The sequence below is a fragment of the Hetaerina americana genome, unplaced genomic scaffold, assembly GCF_022747635.1.
Source record: "Hetaerina americana unplaced genomic scaffold, ioHetAmer1.1.p SCAF_11, whole genome shotgun sequence".
Lineage (NCBI taxonomy): Eukaryota > Metazoa > Arthropoda > Insecta > Odonata > Calopterygidae > Hetaerina > Hetaerina americana.
This window is the reverse complement of record NW_027286181.1, coordinates 16,120,599-16,134,863: the sequence shown is the minus strand read 5'-3', so window position 1 is coordinate 16,134,863 and position 14,265 is coordinate 16,120,599. Positions and strand designations below refer to the sequence as shown.

At 35.9% G+C, this 14,265-nt stretch overlaps 1 protein-coding gene across 1 annotated transcript in view; it reads left to right on the top strand.

Moving 5' to 3' along the window:
* LOC139700943 (actin-binding protein IPP-like) overlaps window positions 1-14,265 on the top strand; it is a 41,618-nt gene that overhangs the window by 4,343 nt on the left and 23,010 nt on the right. The window contains exons 4-5 of the mRNA XM_071599444.1: window positions 9,227-9,371; window positions 12,864-13,002. Of these exons, the coding sequence (XP_071455545.1) occupies window positions 9,227-9,371; window positions 12,864-13,002 (284 nt within the window). The remainder of the gene's footprint in view (window positions 1-9,226; window positions 9,372-12,863; window positions 13,003-14,265) is intronic.

The following is a 14,265-nucleotide window of genomic DNA, read 5'->3' as shown; positions in this document are numbered from 1 at the left end:
GAGACCGGAAAAATGCATGCAGGGAATGGCTTATGGAGTGGCTATGGATTGATGAAGACAGTGATATAGGATATAATTAGGAAGGAAAGAATAATGCATGCTGGACAGAATGTAGGGAGGCATGAAATATGTACAGTTGCAGAATGATTTCTTGTAATGCAGTTTTTAGAGTATTTATTAAATTTTGTTTTAGGTTGGGCTTGGAAATGTAGCAAAATAAAGTATTGAATATATTGAAATCATAACTTGGCTAGTAGATTACTTTTAATAATATATAACTGGTATAACTTGATCTCAATTTGATACATCTTCATAATAATCTGCGTATGATCTTGAGTAAGTTATTATTTTAATTGTAAAGAATGTGGAAGAAGACATTGCCTTCTTTTTTTGCTAAACCCAGTTTATTCACACTTAAGTAACCATTCTTAGATTTCCCCAGTGTGTGTGAGCTCTGTACTTCGTTCTGGTTTGCTGCCTTTTTTACGAGGGTTGCTATTTATATTTTTAGCCTTGACCATACTAAGTGATTTAGATGCCATCTGACATTTCCAACTGAAAGTCTGACTCTTTTAACGCTAACTTTCTTCAGAACATTTTGTCGTGTGATCATAACTTGTGATGGTTACATTGACTCGAAAATTTTGTCTCAGCGAAAAAATGGGGTTAACTTGTGAACAATTTCGTGTGATGATTTTTATGACTTTCGATGTAGATTATCAAGACAGGAATGCATTGATCAACTTACTTCCACTTTTGGTGATGAAGCCCCATCCTTTGCCACTGTGAAATGCTGGTATAACGAATTCCATCATGGACGCCGTTCACTCAGCGGCGAAAGTCCTGAAAGTCGTCCTAAATCAGTTGTTGTGCCAGAAAACATTGATGCTGTGCAAAAACTAGTGAAGAAAGATCATGTGACTTATCGTGAGATTGAGGCAACTTAGGGATTAGCTTGATGAGCATCAATAAGATATTGCATTGCATTAAGCTCTGAAAAAAATTTTTTTGCATTGGATTCTGCATGATTTGATAAAAGCTCAAAAAGATGCTCGTGTCAATTGGTGCAAAGAAATGCTCACAAAATACAATTGCGGTGCATTAAAAGCTGTGTATAACATCTTCACAGGTGACAAATCTTGGATCTATGCTTATGATCCCGAAACAAAGCAGCAATAACTGTATGGGTCTTCCAAGGCGAGCCAAAGCCGACAAAAGGGACTCGTGCATAGAAGCACATCAAAGCAAATGATCTTATGTTTCTGCAGAGTAACTGGACATATGGCAACCATACCATTAGAGCAACGTAGAATGGTGAATTATGAATGGTACATGATCATTTGTTTGCCAGAAGTGATTGGCAAAATGTGGAAAAAGAAGCGGCAACGAAGGATCATTCTTCGTCGTGATAATGCAATCTCTCACAGATCAGCTGAAACAACTACCTATTTGACTGGCCAAAACATCAAATTGATGGGCCATCCTCCATACAACCCTGATTTAGCAGCAAATGACTTCTTTTTATTTCTGTTTATCAAGAAAAAATTGTGTGGCCAATGTTTTTTGGGACCCAAAGAAGCCATTGACTCATTCAAAAGCCATGTTATGGAGTGGAAAAAGTGTCACGAAAATTGATTTCGGCCCATGCACAAGTGTATTGATTATCATGGAGAATACTTCAAAAAATAATGAAGCCATTTTCAACAGTAAATTACTGTCTTTTCATTATTAGGCTGGCAATATAAGTAGTAACCCACGTATTCTAACATTCAGCTTTATCACATGCGAAACATACAGAAAAGCCTATTTTCATTGAAACTTACCTACCAAGTTTCTCTAATCACTCAAGATTATATTTTTAAAATGTTTCCAATGAGTGAGCCAATGCACTCAAGTCATTTGTAACAGAAATGAATAACCAATCAGGCAAATGATCACACCAGAAATGAGTAACTGTTAACATGTGGTGTCCGACAATTTTTTTAAGTGTCATTTCAATCATCGAATTTTGAGTAGAACTTGTCAGAACACAATGAAATTCCACAAAACAATGAAGTAATGAATACTGGAATATAGCAATTATGCTAGGGTATCTTGAATTAGGTTATAAGAAAGAAAGAAAGAAAAAAATTAAGTGTTTTAATTACATTTTATTCTGTATAATGCCGTCAATGAAACAGTAGGTACTATGCCAAATTGTATCAGCGTTAGTATTTTATTTTGTTCAAAACATGGTTTTAGTGTAAGGTTCCATAAGTTTTCTTACTGTGAATTATGTCATTATAGTTGTGTCAATAAAGTCATGTCATTGTGAATAATGTCATCCTAGTTTAGATGCATTATTGATTGAAAATATGTTGTAAATGGGATGGGAAATTTATTTTTGACAAAATTTTTAACAAAAATGTTTCATGTTATTGTATTACGTACTTATATTACCTTTAATTATCTTTTGTGTGTAGCAGGTTAAGATTTTTGAAGAATGATAATTTGTTATTCGTCTTTTTGTTATAGTTAAGGTGTTTCAGGAAGAAGTTTGAATATGGTGCTAATGGTTTGCATGCCATCTGACCCTGTTAATCTGCTTGTGTATAGATTAACAATAATATTTTACATATCTATTTGACAAGTCTTAGTTTCAATTGTGTTATGTGGAGGTTGTTGGGCAAACAAGGAAAGGGAAGGAGCAAGATAGGGATGTTGGACAGGATGAAGGGAGGAAGAAAGTACACAGAGATGAAGAGGGACCTGATGTAGAATAGGATGCTGGATGTTGGGTTTTGCTAGGAGTCACAAAATATTTATTTAGGACCTGAGTCCATCCAAAAACCTACCTTAACTGGTAGATTACCTAATAATAATAATAGAGGTCATATTCCATCTCAGGATATACAGTAAATTTTGATTTCACTAATGAAGAATATGAACACAGATTTAGGTAGAAAAAGTAGGTCAATCTGAGCCATGAAACAAGTACGCGAAAGAAGTGTGGTGGAAGATGCAGTGCAAGGGTATGCAAACTTTACATAAAAAGGGTAAAATTGGGGTGCTGTATAGGAGGATGGAAGCACTGTCAGGAAGTGGAAAGGGAAAATCATTGCAAACAATCAAAGGTAAGTCAGAAGAGGTATTATTTGGAACAAGGAAGATTCAGAAGATTCAAGTTCCTCCATATGGTGAAGACATTAGTCTAGCAATCTTAGAATGTCATTGAAGCCAGATGATTGGCATAGATTTATTTATTTATTTTACTTATTTATCGACTTAATTGGGCGAGGTTGAGACTAATAGTCCCTTCTTCCACCTAACCCTACATTACAGACATTATATTGAAGAAAATAACATACAACCAAGCCCTAGATGGAGGGAAATCCACCTAGGCGGGAATCGAACCCACGACCTTTGGGTTGGTAGGCGAGGACATTACCCCGCGCCACCAAGGCCGGCGGCCTAAATTTAGAGGCTGTTGAAATGTGGTTGTGGAGAATGATGGAAAGGGTGAAGTGGACTGAATGGATAACAAACGATGAAGTGCTAGGTATGGTGGGGGAGGAGAGGGATTTGTTGGGAGATATCCTGAGGAGGCGGGAAATATGGATGCAGAGCATTCTGATTTGGAATAGGAAGTTGAAGATTGTGTTGTCAGGGGGAACATTATGCAAATGAGGTAAGAGGAGGAATAGGATAGACATGTTGAATAAAATGAAAGGAGGCAGGAAGTATGGGAAATTGATGACGAACTTACTATAATTTCCAATGTCAGATTATTTTTTTAGGACAGGCAAGTGAATGTATTGTTTTGCAATTGTATAGAATGTGTCCATCGAAGACCTACCTTAACTGGGAGAGTACCAAAAATATCAGTGTGGCATCCAGCTCTCACAAAAACTGAAATCTTCACATATAGCTGAGAAATATATATTCCCAACAATATTCTCTACTCAGCAAGAATTACTGTTGATTATTTAGTAACAAAATAATGAATTCTAATAAAATTAAATGTAGCTCTTTTAATTTACTCTGGAATGGAGTTGAAGTGTTTACTTTCCTCTCTTACAGTACGCAAATGCTTCTCAAAGAAGTATTGCACTAATTCATTAATATAGTTCTGTGTAATTCTTGTAATGAATGAGAGCGAAAACATTAAATTTTTTAGGGTATAAATAATTAATGTGAACTTATTTAAATGTGATTCTAAATTTAAATGTAAACTTATTAAAATTAATGTGACTATTCTTAAATCGATCGGCCTGTAGGTTTTACAAGGCTTGATCAAAAAAAGATGGGACTGATTTTATAACTTGTTTTTTTCAATGGATACAGCTTAATTGAACTTGTCGCCCTCAAAGTACGTGCGTTTACTCACAACATACCTTTGCCAACATTTCCTCCAGCTCTCGAACTCGGCCTGGTAAGCCACCTTAGGGATCCTCTTCAGGTCCGCCATACAATTAGTTTTAATGTCCACATTAGAGTGGAATCGGTGCCCTTTCAAGGTTGATTTCAACTTTGGAAAAAAAAATCTGATGGAGCCACATCCGGAGAGTACGGTGGCTGTGGGATCACAGAAGTTCCGGTTCTGGCAAAAAACTGTCACGATCAGCACCATGTGAGCCGGTGCTGATCCTGGTGGTGGTGGAAACGCCATGCATTGTTTCTCAACATAGCTTGCCTCTTTCGGCTCACTGCTACCCTCAGTCTCTTCATAACCTTTAAGTAGAAATCTTTGTTGACAGTTTGACCCTGAGGGATGCATTCATAATGAATCAGCCCTTGCCAATGGAAGGAACACTCCACCGTGACCTTCACATTGGACCGGGACATAGGAGCTTTCTTTGGTCATGGAGAATGAGGACCTTTCTACTGAGAAGACTGGGCCTTTGTCTCAACATCATAACCGTAAACCTAGGTTTCGTCACCAGTTACGATGGTTGTAAGAAACTCTGGGTCGGCATTTGCTCGATCCAGGAGTTCCTGACAAATGTCCACATGTTTTTGTCTCTGTTCATCAGTCAGCACCCGTGGGATGAATTTTGATGGGACACGCGTCATGCCCAAAATGTCTGTCAAAATTGTCTGACAGGATCCAAAACAAATGTTCACTTCCTTGGCTATCTCCCTAACAGTTAAACAGCAATTTGCCTGCACCAATTCGACATGGTTGGGGTCTGTCGAAGTAGAAGGCCGTCCCGTTTGCAAATCTTCATCTGTCGAGGTTCTGCCCGATTTAAAACAACTGTACCACTCAAAAAACTGGCTAGGGCTCATGGCTTCATTAACAAAGGCTTGCTGAATCATTCCAAATGTCTCCGTAGCACTTTTGCCAAGTTTGAAACAAAATTTCACTCACGCATGCTGTTCCTCTAGCTCCTTCATTGCTGCCATTGCACGTGGCGACAAACAGGTTAAGACACTTACCGCTGCTGCTGCGTAAAAATTGATGTAAACAAACACAACACCTCTTGTTGTAGTTGTCAGATGTGTCGCTAAATGGTGCACTGTGTCTCATTTCGATCCCTTGAATGGTTTGTGCAGAATAAAACAGTCTGGTCTTTTTTGATTACACCTTGTATTGCCATATATATATATACATACTTAAGTAAACAACTAAACATTCTATGCTTCTTCTGCTTTAGTCACTACATATATAGTTTGAAATTATGGTTATACCATTTACTAATTACCTACATTCACAGTTACTATGCCATAATTCTTCAATCATGCCTCAGGTGATAGAGCGCCACCGACAACATTTTTAATTGCACTATCTCAGAACAGCTAGCATTTGTAAATATTTAATGATTAGCACATCACTATTATGTTTACCAAATCTTAGAATTGGCCACTAGATCCTTCATAATGCTAATAAATTTAACATGGGACCCTAATGACCAAAATGAAATATTTCAATTGAACATGAAAGTTCTCCTCTCATGCAAAGTTATTTTTGAAAAAATCCCAATCATCACTAATGTATTACTATAGCTATATACATTAATGATGTGAGGAACTGTTGAGTTTAGGAAATGATTCACTAAAATTAAGAATGCACTTCTCTTGAGGGTCACATAAGGATATTAAAATATTGGACCTCAGGCTAGGATTGATTCTACTAATGGATAATGTATTGGATACCAAAACATTGCTTCTCAGGCTTAGTGTGAATTCTTCGGCATCACATGCTTCAGTTTTGGAAAGAAGAGTTTATCGTCCTGATAAATGTATGATTTTTCAAAACTGAAGCAGGCACCAGTGATTTGAAGGGTTTCCTAGCTTATTATCAAGGAGTTCATAGTTTATGGGGTCCACTGCCCTGATAAAGAAATACATGCAATGTTGACTGAATTGTCTACGGACTCATAAATTGCTGTCAACAAATAATGTAATGTAGGTTTAATGAAATGTTAGATGGTTATATAGTCTGACAAGAAATGTCTTTTCTTTTATCTTGAAAAGGTCGGTGATTAAATTCATTTGTCTATACTAGAACAGAATTGTGAGTATCCCACTTGTAAACTAAAGTAACATTTCCTTTCTTTGTTTAATATTTATGGACATTCAAAATGAACCAGCTGTTATATTAACTCAATTTTTTGTGATGATGGATTATATTTCATCTAGTTTAACCGAGTATACATTTTTTAGTTCTTTGGTTACATTCATTGACTCATTTTAATTCATTTGTATCTCTCGGAAAAAATGTGTCTGCCTGTTTTTTAATGTAAATAAAGATGCCTGCATACTGTTTTGGAGGATCACAATAAAAAGATCATGCTTGGCAATGACTAATTCATTCCCTTGTCTTTTCTAATACTTAGTTGTTGTTCCTTATCAAGATATCATGATTTTTTAAAAATAACAGGTTTTATGTATTCTATGGTTTCTGGCTCAACTTTGTGGAAGTTCATGTTTATTAAATGAAGAATATGATTCATTTTTCCACTTTATTATTTTGGTACTACTAGTTTCAATGCTTAGGGATCATCATATGTATACCATTCATGAAGGGGAAGGGGTGGTTAAGATAGGGGGAAAGGAGGGAGGGGGGAGGAAGGGGAAAGAGGTGGGGTTGTGATCAGCATTGATTGGAAGGAGGAGAGGGTTGTTAAGCCTTACTTGATGATGACACCTAATCATTGAAACTAGTAGTAACAGCATAAAGAACAATGGAAAAATACATGTTCTTCAATTAATAAACAGGTTTAATATTTGGTTCACGATACCTCTATTGTTCAAATCTTATTTTTTTAAAGTAAAAACTTAAAAATCATTCTTTGACATTTGTTTCTCATTCAGTTCCCTTTTAAAGTATTTTAGTCGACAGTTGTAGTGTCAATTTAGTAGTTCAGAGTGAAATCATTGTATGCCTACTTAGTAGATTTTATAACATTACCCTTCTTTAGCAGAGGTTTCACTTTGACAAAATCTGGTAATTCTCATTAATAGAAGTCTTTATGTACCATAAAAAATTGCTCTTTGGCATCCTTTCCCAATTTTATTTGATGGTTCTGCTGGTTTTCCTGAATTAAGATTCTTAAATGAACTTTATGCAGTGGAATGAGTCAGGCAGGATAATCTCTTTTTAATATTGGGGGTAATGTTATTGGTTTTTGGGACATAGTTAAAATACATGGACATTGTATCAGTGGTATGTACTCCAACCAAAAATGGTATCGTAGAAGGAAAATTCTCCAAAATCAATAATACACTATTACAGCAAACAATATGAATATTGGTTTGGTAGGCAAGGGTTGAGCATATCTAACTCTGAACCCTATTTGACATATATTATTCAATTATCAGAGTAGGGAGACCCGTTCCTTTTCCTGTGTGGTCTGTCGTTTTCCAGGAAGATCCAGTTTTCAAAAAACCACACTGCTTGGGTGAAGCTATGTCCAGTGTCAAAGCTAGGTCCTCCAGTCAGTAGCTGAATGTGGTACCTACATATTGATAGTAACATGCTGCTATCAACACGATGTAATATCAATAAGAAGGGTAAATTAGTCTACTAGGTGACCGAACCCAAGGGGAGGAAATTAGTGTTTTGCGGTTTTATGTGGAAATTCTTGCAAAATATCCAGGGTAAAATATCTGTATGCTGTCAACTAAATTCTGGGAAGAAAAGGGTAATCATCACTTGGTAAGAGTTAAGGGGTGAAAGAAACATTATTATAGGCAGACTTCTTCCCAAGTGTAGTACTCCATTTAGTTTCCTCTTTCCAGTAATGGTCATCTGGTTGGCTACAATTTGGGTATGTAGAAATGTGTTCTTATCAACCTTTATCTAGCTTTGGGGTGTATTCCTTCTGAGAACTTCTAGCCAATAGCTTCAGCAAAATACTTTAAAACCTGTGGGGACAAATTATTGATGGAAGACAAAATACCTGTATAAGCTTCCTCTATTGTCTAATTTAAATTATCTTACTATTCTAACGCATCCATGGAGTGACTTCTGGCTTGTAGAATTTTAGGAAGTGTACAATTGGTTGGAGATCTTGATCCCTTACATTGCTAGGAAAGATGAAAGAATGCATTCTGCCAATGTTTGTGATACATTTTAAAGGTTTAGTATTAAAATTATGCTTCAATTTACCAGTGCACCCCTTCTCCCATGCATAACCCTTTAAAAAAATTTGTGAATTTTATTCTTTGTGATTATTTTGGTGACCTTTTTTACCAGCATATGTACCTATATCATTGATGCCATGCTTTAGTGTTTTGTAATTTATTAATATTATCCTTTTTCATGTTACTCCATGGTTACTCATCTATGCCTATCATGTCACTCCAACTGTGATAGTATGTAACTTAGTATATATGTGCTAATCCTTTTAACTTGCCTTAGGTTTGTTCATCAACAAACCTATTGTGGCCAATGAATTATTATTACCCTGTGCTATATTGATGATTTCTAGGGACATAAGGAAGTGTATAAAATATAGATTGAGGCTTACTTGTGGTAAAGTTTGGATTTTTTGTATGTATATCTATGAACACAACTTAAAAATCATAATTTCCATTGAAAATCAATGCAAAAGATGCTCCATTACAGCAAATGACAGCATTCTGTTTTATGTTCATCTTCCATTGATAAATTATTAGAATAAATGCTCCAGATTTTTATTTATTAATGAAAATAATTGCTTCAGATTCTTACGGTATGCTTTTTTGTGTTACTCAATTTAAGAGTAATTAAAATTAAAAGATCTCTTTTACTCCTTTGCAGGCTCATCGATCTGTCTTAGTGGCAGCATGTTCTTATTTCAGGGCCATGTTTTCTTCTGGATTGCTTGAGGGCAAAGAGTCAAGAGTGAAAATGCTCAGTCTTTCCCCTCAAACAATGTCCTCCATGCTACAGTTTATATACACTGGTAAGATCTCTCATCATTTGCATTAGTTGTAATAATACCTAATAATGCTATTGTCAAATCCTCAGAGTCACTAGGAAGGTAGTTATTTAGCAGCACGGTACTGAGATTGGATTAGTTATTTTAGCTTAATTAGTTGAGGCATTAGGTATTTTTCTCAGTCTCTCTGACTTTGGTATACTAGCAGAAAAGACATCTTCACTTTTTATCCCAATTTTCTTGCATCCTCTGAAGAGCATTATTATTATTATACTGCTCAGTGTTGTAAATATTTTTCTTAAAAAGAGATTTTACGTTCAGTATCTTACACATGATGTAGTTGTAAATCCTAGTCGGTCAGCTCAGACAGCATTGATTAAATGATTAGTTCTGAACTTTACTTATCATTGTTAAAATACACTTCATACGTTCTTCCAAGGTAACAAAGGCATTAAATTGGGAATTCACACATTCTATGAATGTAGAATAACATGACTTTACTCATTAGGCATGAGACATGGGTCTTAATTTTTGATAAAATATTATCTTACTTCCACATAGTAGCTATTCTAGTTACAATTAACATTGTGCTACCTTCGGCTTTCGTTCTCCAGAATCATAAGTTGGTCCGGTAATATTGCAGCAACGTTGATTTGGGGAAATGCTAATGTTCATCCATCATTGTTGAGGTTGCCATAATGCTACTGGCATGTGGAGATGCAAGGGGTGAGTCATGCTCTGGTACTAATGGAGACGAAGTTAAGGAGTTCCTCAGAGCAAGTGATTCTTTCTGCATGTGGTTTTTTTGGCTGTGAATTTTTCTGGATGTTCCTGCACAGTGAATGGTTGGAGTTTTTTTAGTTTAATGGGTGGGGTTCAGGATGTTTGGGTCTCCATAGGTGTATTCAAATGTGCTATATTCTCACCATAATATGAAGATTCCAATGGCAGTTTGAAACCCATGTATACTTTCATATTATTATAATTATTGGTGTCCTATGGGTGGATTTAATTTTTGGATGGATGCAGCCTATACATTAGTACAATGATAAATTTACTTGCCTCCCCTAGCAAAGCACAACCTGGCATCAGTCTCTAAAATAAGCCCGTTATTGGGAATACCAAAAGCTCTTAAACTTAAATAATCCAAATAGTGGAACTACTTAATGTATTTTTCTACCAATATTTAATTACCCTCTCCTGTGATTTGATACTGTAAAAATCCTGGGCATCTGAGGTGTCTATATGCTGGTACCTTGGTTCCCCTACACCTCCCTGCTATTTATGCTAGTGTAGAGGTTAAACTTAAAGTACAAATTTTCTATTAAAAAATCAAGGTTCAGCTTATGTACGAGGTAGTTAATTATATGGAAATGTAATGAAATAATTGACTTTGTAATTCCACACACTTTTTTGTGTGGAATTTTGTGTGGAAAAGTGTGTGGAATTACAAAGTCAATTATTTCATTACATTTCAATATGTTATGCAAATTCTATAAAGTTACGCCTGAGACAACAAATTTTAGTTAATTATAGTATATTGAAAGTGGTATTTGATATGTGAGCTAAACCTCTATAAGGTTGCATTCTGAAATTTACCACTGTTTAATAATGTCACAGTTATGACTCTTCTTAGGGCAAAAACTACTGCTGCAGTGCAGCAATAGAAGCAAACAATTGAAGCAGTACCGTTTGGGCAGTACTCTAGACACTGGCAGGGATTGGGATGGTAAGGAGCCTAACGTACAGGCTTCCCACTGAGAGGGCCCAGGTTCAAATCCTGGGCACCACAAATATTTTTCAGCGGTATCCCGATCCCTACTTTAGGTACTTTGTGGAGAGCACTCTGAGTGAGTACGACGTCCATCAGATGGGACCTTAAACTGTGGACCCCTTGGCACCTTTCGACAAGAGTAGGCTAATGCCAGTGCCGGGTTTCTCTCCACCCTTCCTTTCCCATCCATCCCTAATGGCGCAAATGAATCTAGTGTCAGTCGCCTCCCATAAAAACTACAAGGGTGGTCATAAAAGTTACCGACCTCAGAAATCATCAGAAATTTCAGATTAAATGTCTTGTATCTTTGTCAGGTCAGAAACTTTTCAGACCATCCTCGTAGCGTTTTCATTGACCACTCATGACACACAGGGAATTTCGGAATAAATTAAAAGTCTCACTAATTATGATTATGGTCAATACTGTCAGAACATTAAAATCATCAAAATAAACATGGAATATTTTGAAGAAAAACTTGATATCTCCTGTTAAAAATGTTAAATTATATTTCTTTTAGTCTTTATTCTTGAGAAGATGTATTTAACAAGGGTTCACTATTAATAGTTTAAATAATTCACTGGAATAAACTTAGTAACATTTAATAGTTTGGAAAAAAATGAGTGCCAAGTTACAGGTATGTACAAGATATGTAAAAAAATAGAAATTTTAAGCAAAAACTCAGGGACCTGGGATTAACCTGTATCCAAATGTATGCAGTTACTGGCTTCTAGGTTCCAATGCATAGAGCAAGAATTTTAGATACCTCTTCAGTATCGTAATTTCTTCTTCTGTATCTAGGCACCATGCATACTGATATCAATTCCGACCCTTAGTAAAAATATGTACAATATCAGACATTTTACCCCATAATTAGATAAGCCTATGTCCTTGGTTGGGGAGCCTTGAACTAAAGGTCAATAAAACTGATGCTATGGATGAAGTATTAATTGAAATGATTGCAGGGTAATCTTGCAGACCATTTGAAATGTAAGATCAGCCATGTCACTGAGGGCAAGAAAACTAGCTACCAGTGTGTTGGTATCCATGTCAAGGATTCAAAATCCTGATACTGACTAACAAGCACCTTGGACAACAATCCTGGTATCTAAGACAGGAACCTGGATATTTTTCGGTCCTCAGATGCCATTACCAACTCTTGAAAAATTCCTTCTGGGTTTTGGGAGAATGATGCATGTATGAAACAAGAACACTTCATTTCACACCCAAGAACCATGTGCAGAATGAGCATAATGCTCCCCTCTTTGAGATTTTTTGATTCCCTTTTGCCATCGTTAGGTCACTTCTCACCCTTGCACTAAGACAGCATTATGCAAGCCAGTTCATGGAAAGAGAGCAACTCAAAAGATTTGTAGGAAAGCAATGACACGGGGAGCATATTATTATGTTTAACATGGTTTCATTGTACATAATTTATATTTAATCAGGTGATGTGCTTCTTAATTCATAAAAATTCCTCACAGCTGTTTCAATAGAAGGTACACTGACTAATACACTGGTGTGAATGGAATGAGTCAGTTCATAAATATGTAAAACTGTGCATTTTTAAAGAATAGTGCTGCTTTCTCTATTTTATTTCAGTTTTTGAAATTATTCTGAAGAAGTCACTCTAAGTGAAGAGTACAACATAGTCTGGAACTTGGTGACTCCTTAATGTGGTTTGATTGGAATAATTTTTGTGGATGTGTCAGTTCAAGTGCATTAAGTTACAATTTACATTTTAGGTGAATTGCAAGTGGGCTTAGATGAAGTACAAGAGCTAATGGTGGTGGCTGATATGCTGCAAATGGGAGATGTTATTGATGGATGCACCCAGCTCATGCACGATGAAATCGATCCTGCCAATGCCTTGGGCATATTCAGGTTGGTGAATTATAACCAGTTAATTAATCTAAAAGTAAAATAAATTCATTCTATTGAATTTTCCATGATCACACTATTTATAATTTTGTCTAGCATGTATTTTTGTAATAAGCATTTGGTCTTTGGTTCAGTGAAATTCTTTGAGGGACATTTTTCATCGCTAAAGTTCCAAATTTTCAGGTGAATCTTCCCATCAATTTTTACAATACCTGCAATAGAAAATAATTCACTGTTAAAAATTAAATCAATCACAATTCTACCAAAACAAAGTTTCGAGCTTACATGGAATCCCCTACATATGCCCACTCTGTTTCAGTTAAAAACAAGAAAGGGTATTCAATATCAAACACGATGGGCTATGCAAAAGTAACCAGAATTATTTTTTTAAAGCTACATGCTCACCTAGTGGAAGAAATGTGTGAGCATGAGCTCCTCCAACCACAGCACCTTTCTGGTTATTTTTGGGTGCACCCTCATATTTGATATTGAATACTCATAATGGATTAATGATCATGGAGCAGGAATTTACCCTAGTTCCAATGCGTTCTTTATTGTTAACTGTTAATTGAAAATTAATGTAAATCTTTTAAGACTTGATATAGTTCAAATTTGTAGTAGATGGGCATGCTAGATAGTTGTGGTCAATAATAGGCACAGAACATTTTTTTCTGTTCGTAGTAATTAGCTTTTGTAGATTCTCGTGCCATGTTTAGAAATTACATTAACCAGTACAGGCATCCTGGAATGACTGATACAATCTTTGAGGGTTGTTCAATAAAGAGTAATCATATATTTTTTATTTTCATTATTTGAGTAAAAATTTAATTTCATGTTTTTTTTTGCTAACCTGCTCTGCAATATGAGGGTAAAAAGAAACTTAACATTTCAACCAAAAAGATTTGCTGTTTCACGACCATGCTTTCAATGCTGTGCAGCATCGAAACCATGGTCGTGAAATATTAAATCTTTTTGGTGGAAGTGTTAAGTTTCTTTTTACCCTCATCATGAAGGAATTCCACAAAGTTAAACCTGAAACTGTTATGTTTACTGTGCAATGTTAATGTGATACAAGTTTCATGTATTTGAATTCAATGTTGCATCATCTGCAGCCATTGCAAGTTGCAACATGTTCAGTTATCCCATGCCTGCTTCTGAAGATGAAAAATACTTTCCACAAAATTGTTTCTTAACAAGGGGAACAGGAAAAAGTGCAGCCCTGCATTATCATAATTCAGCACCCATCCTATTGCCTCTGTGGATTTT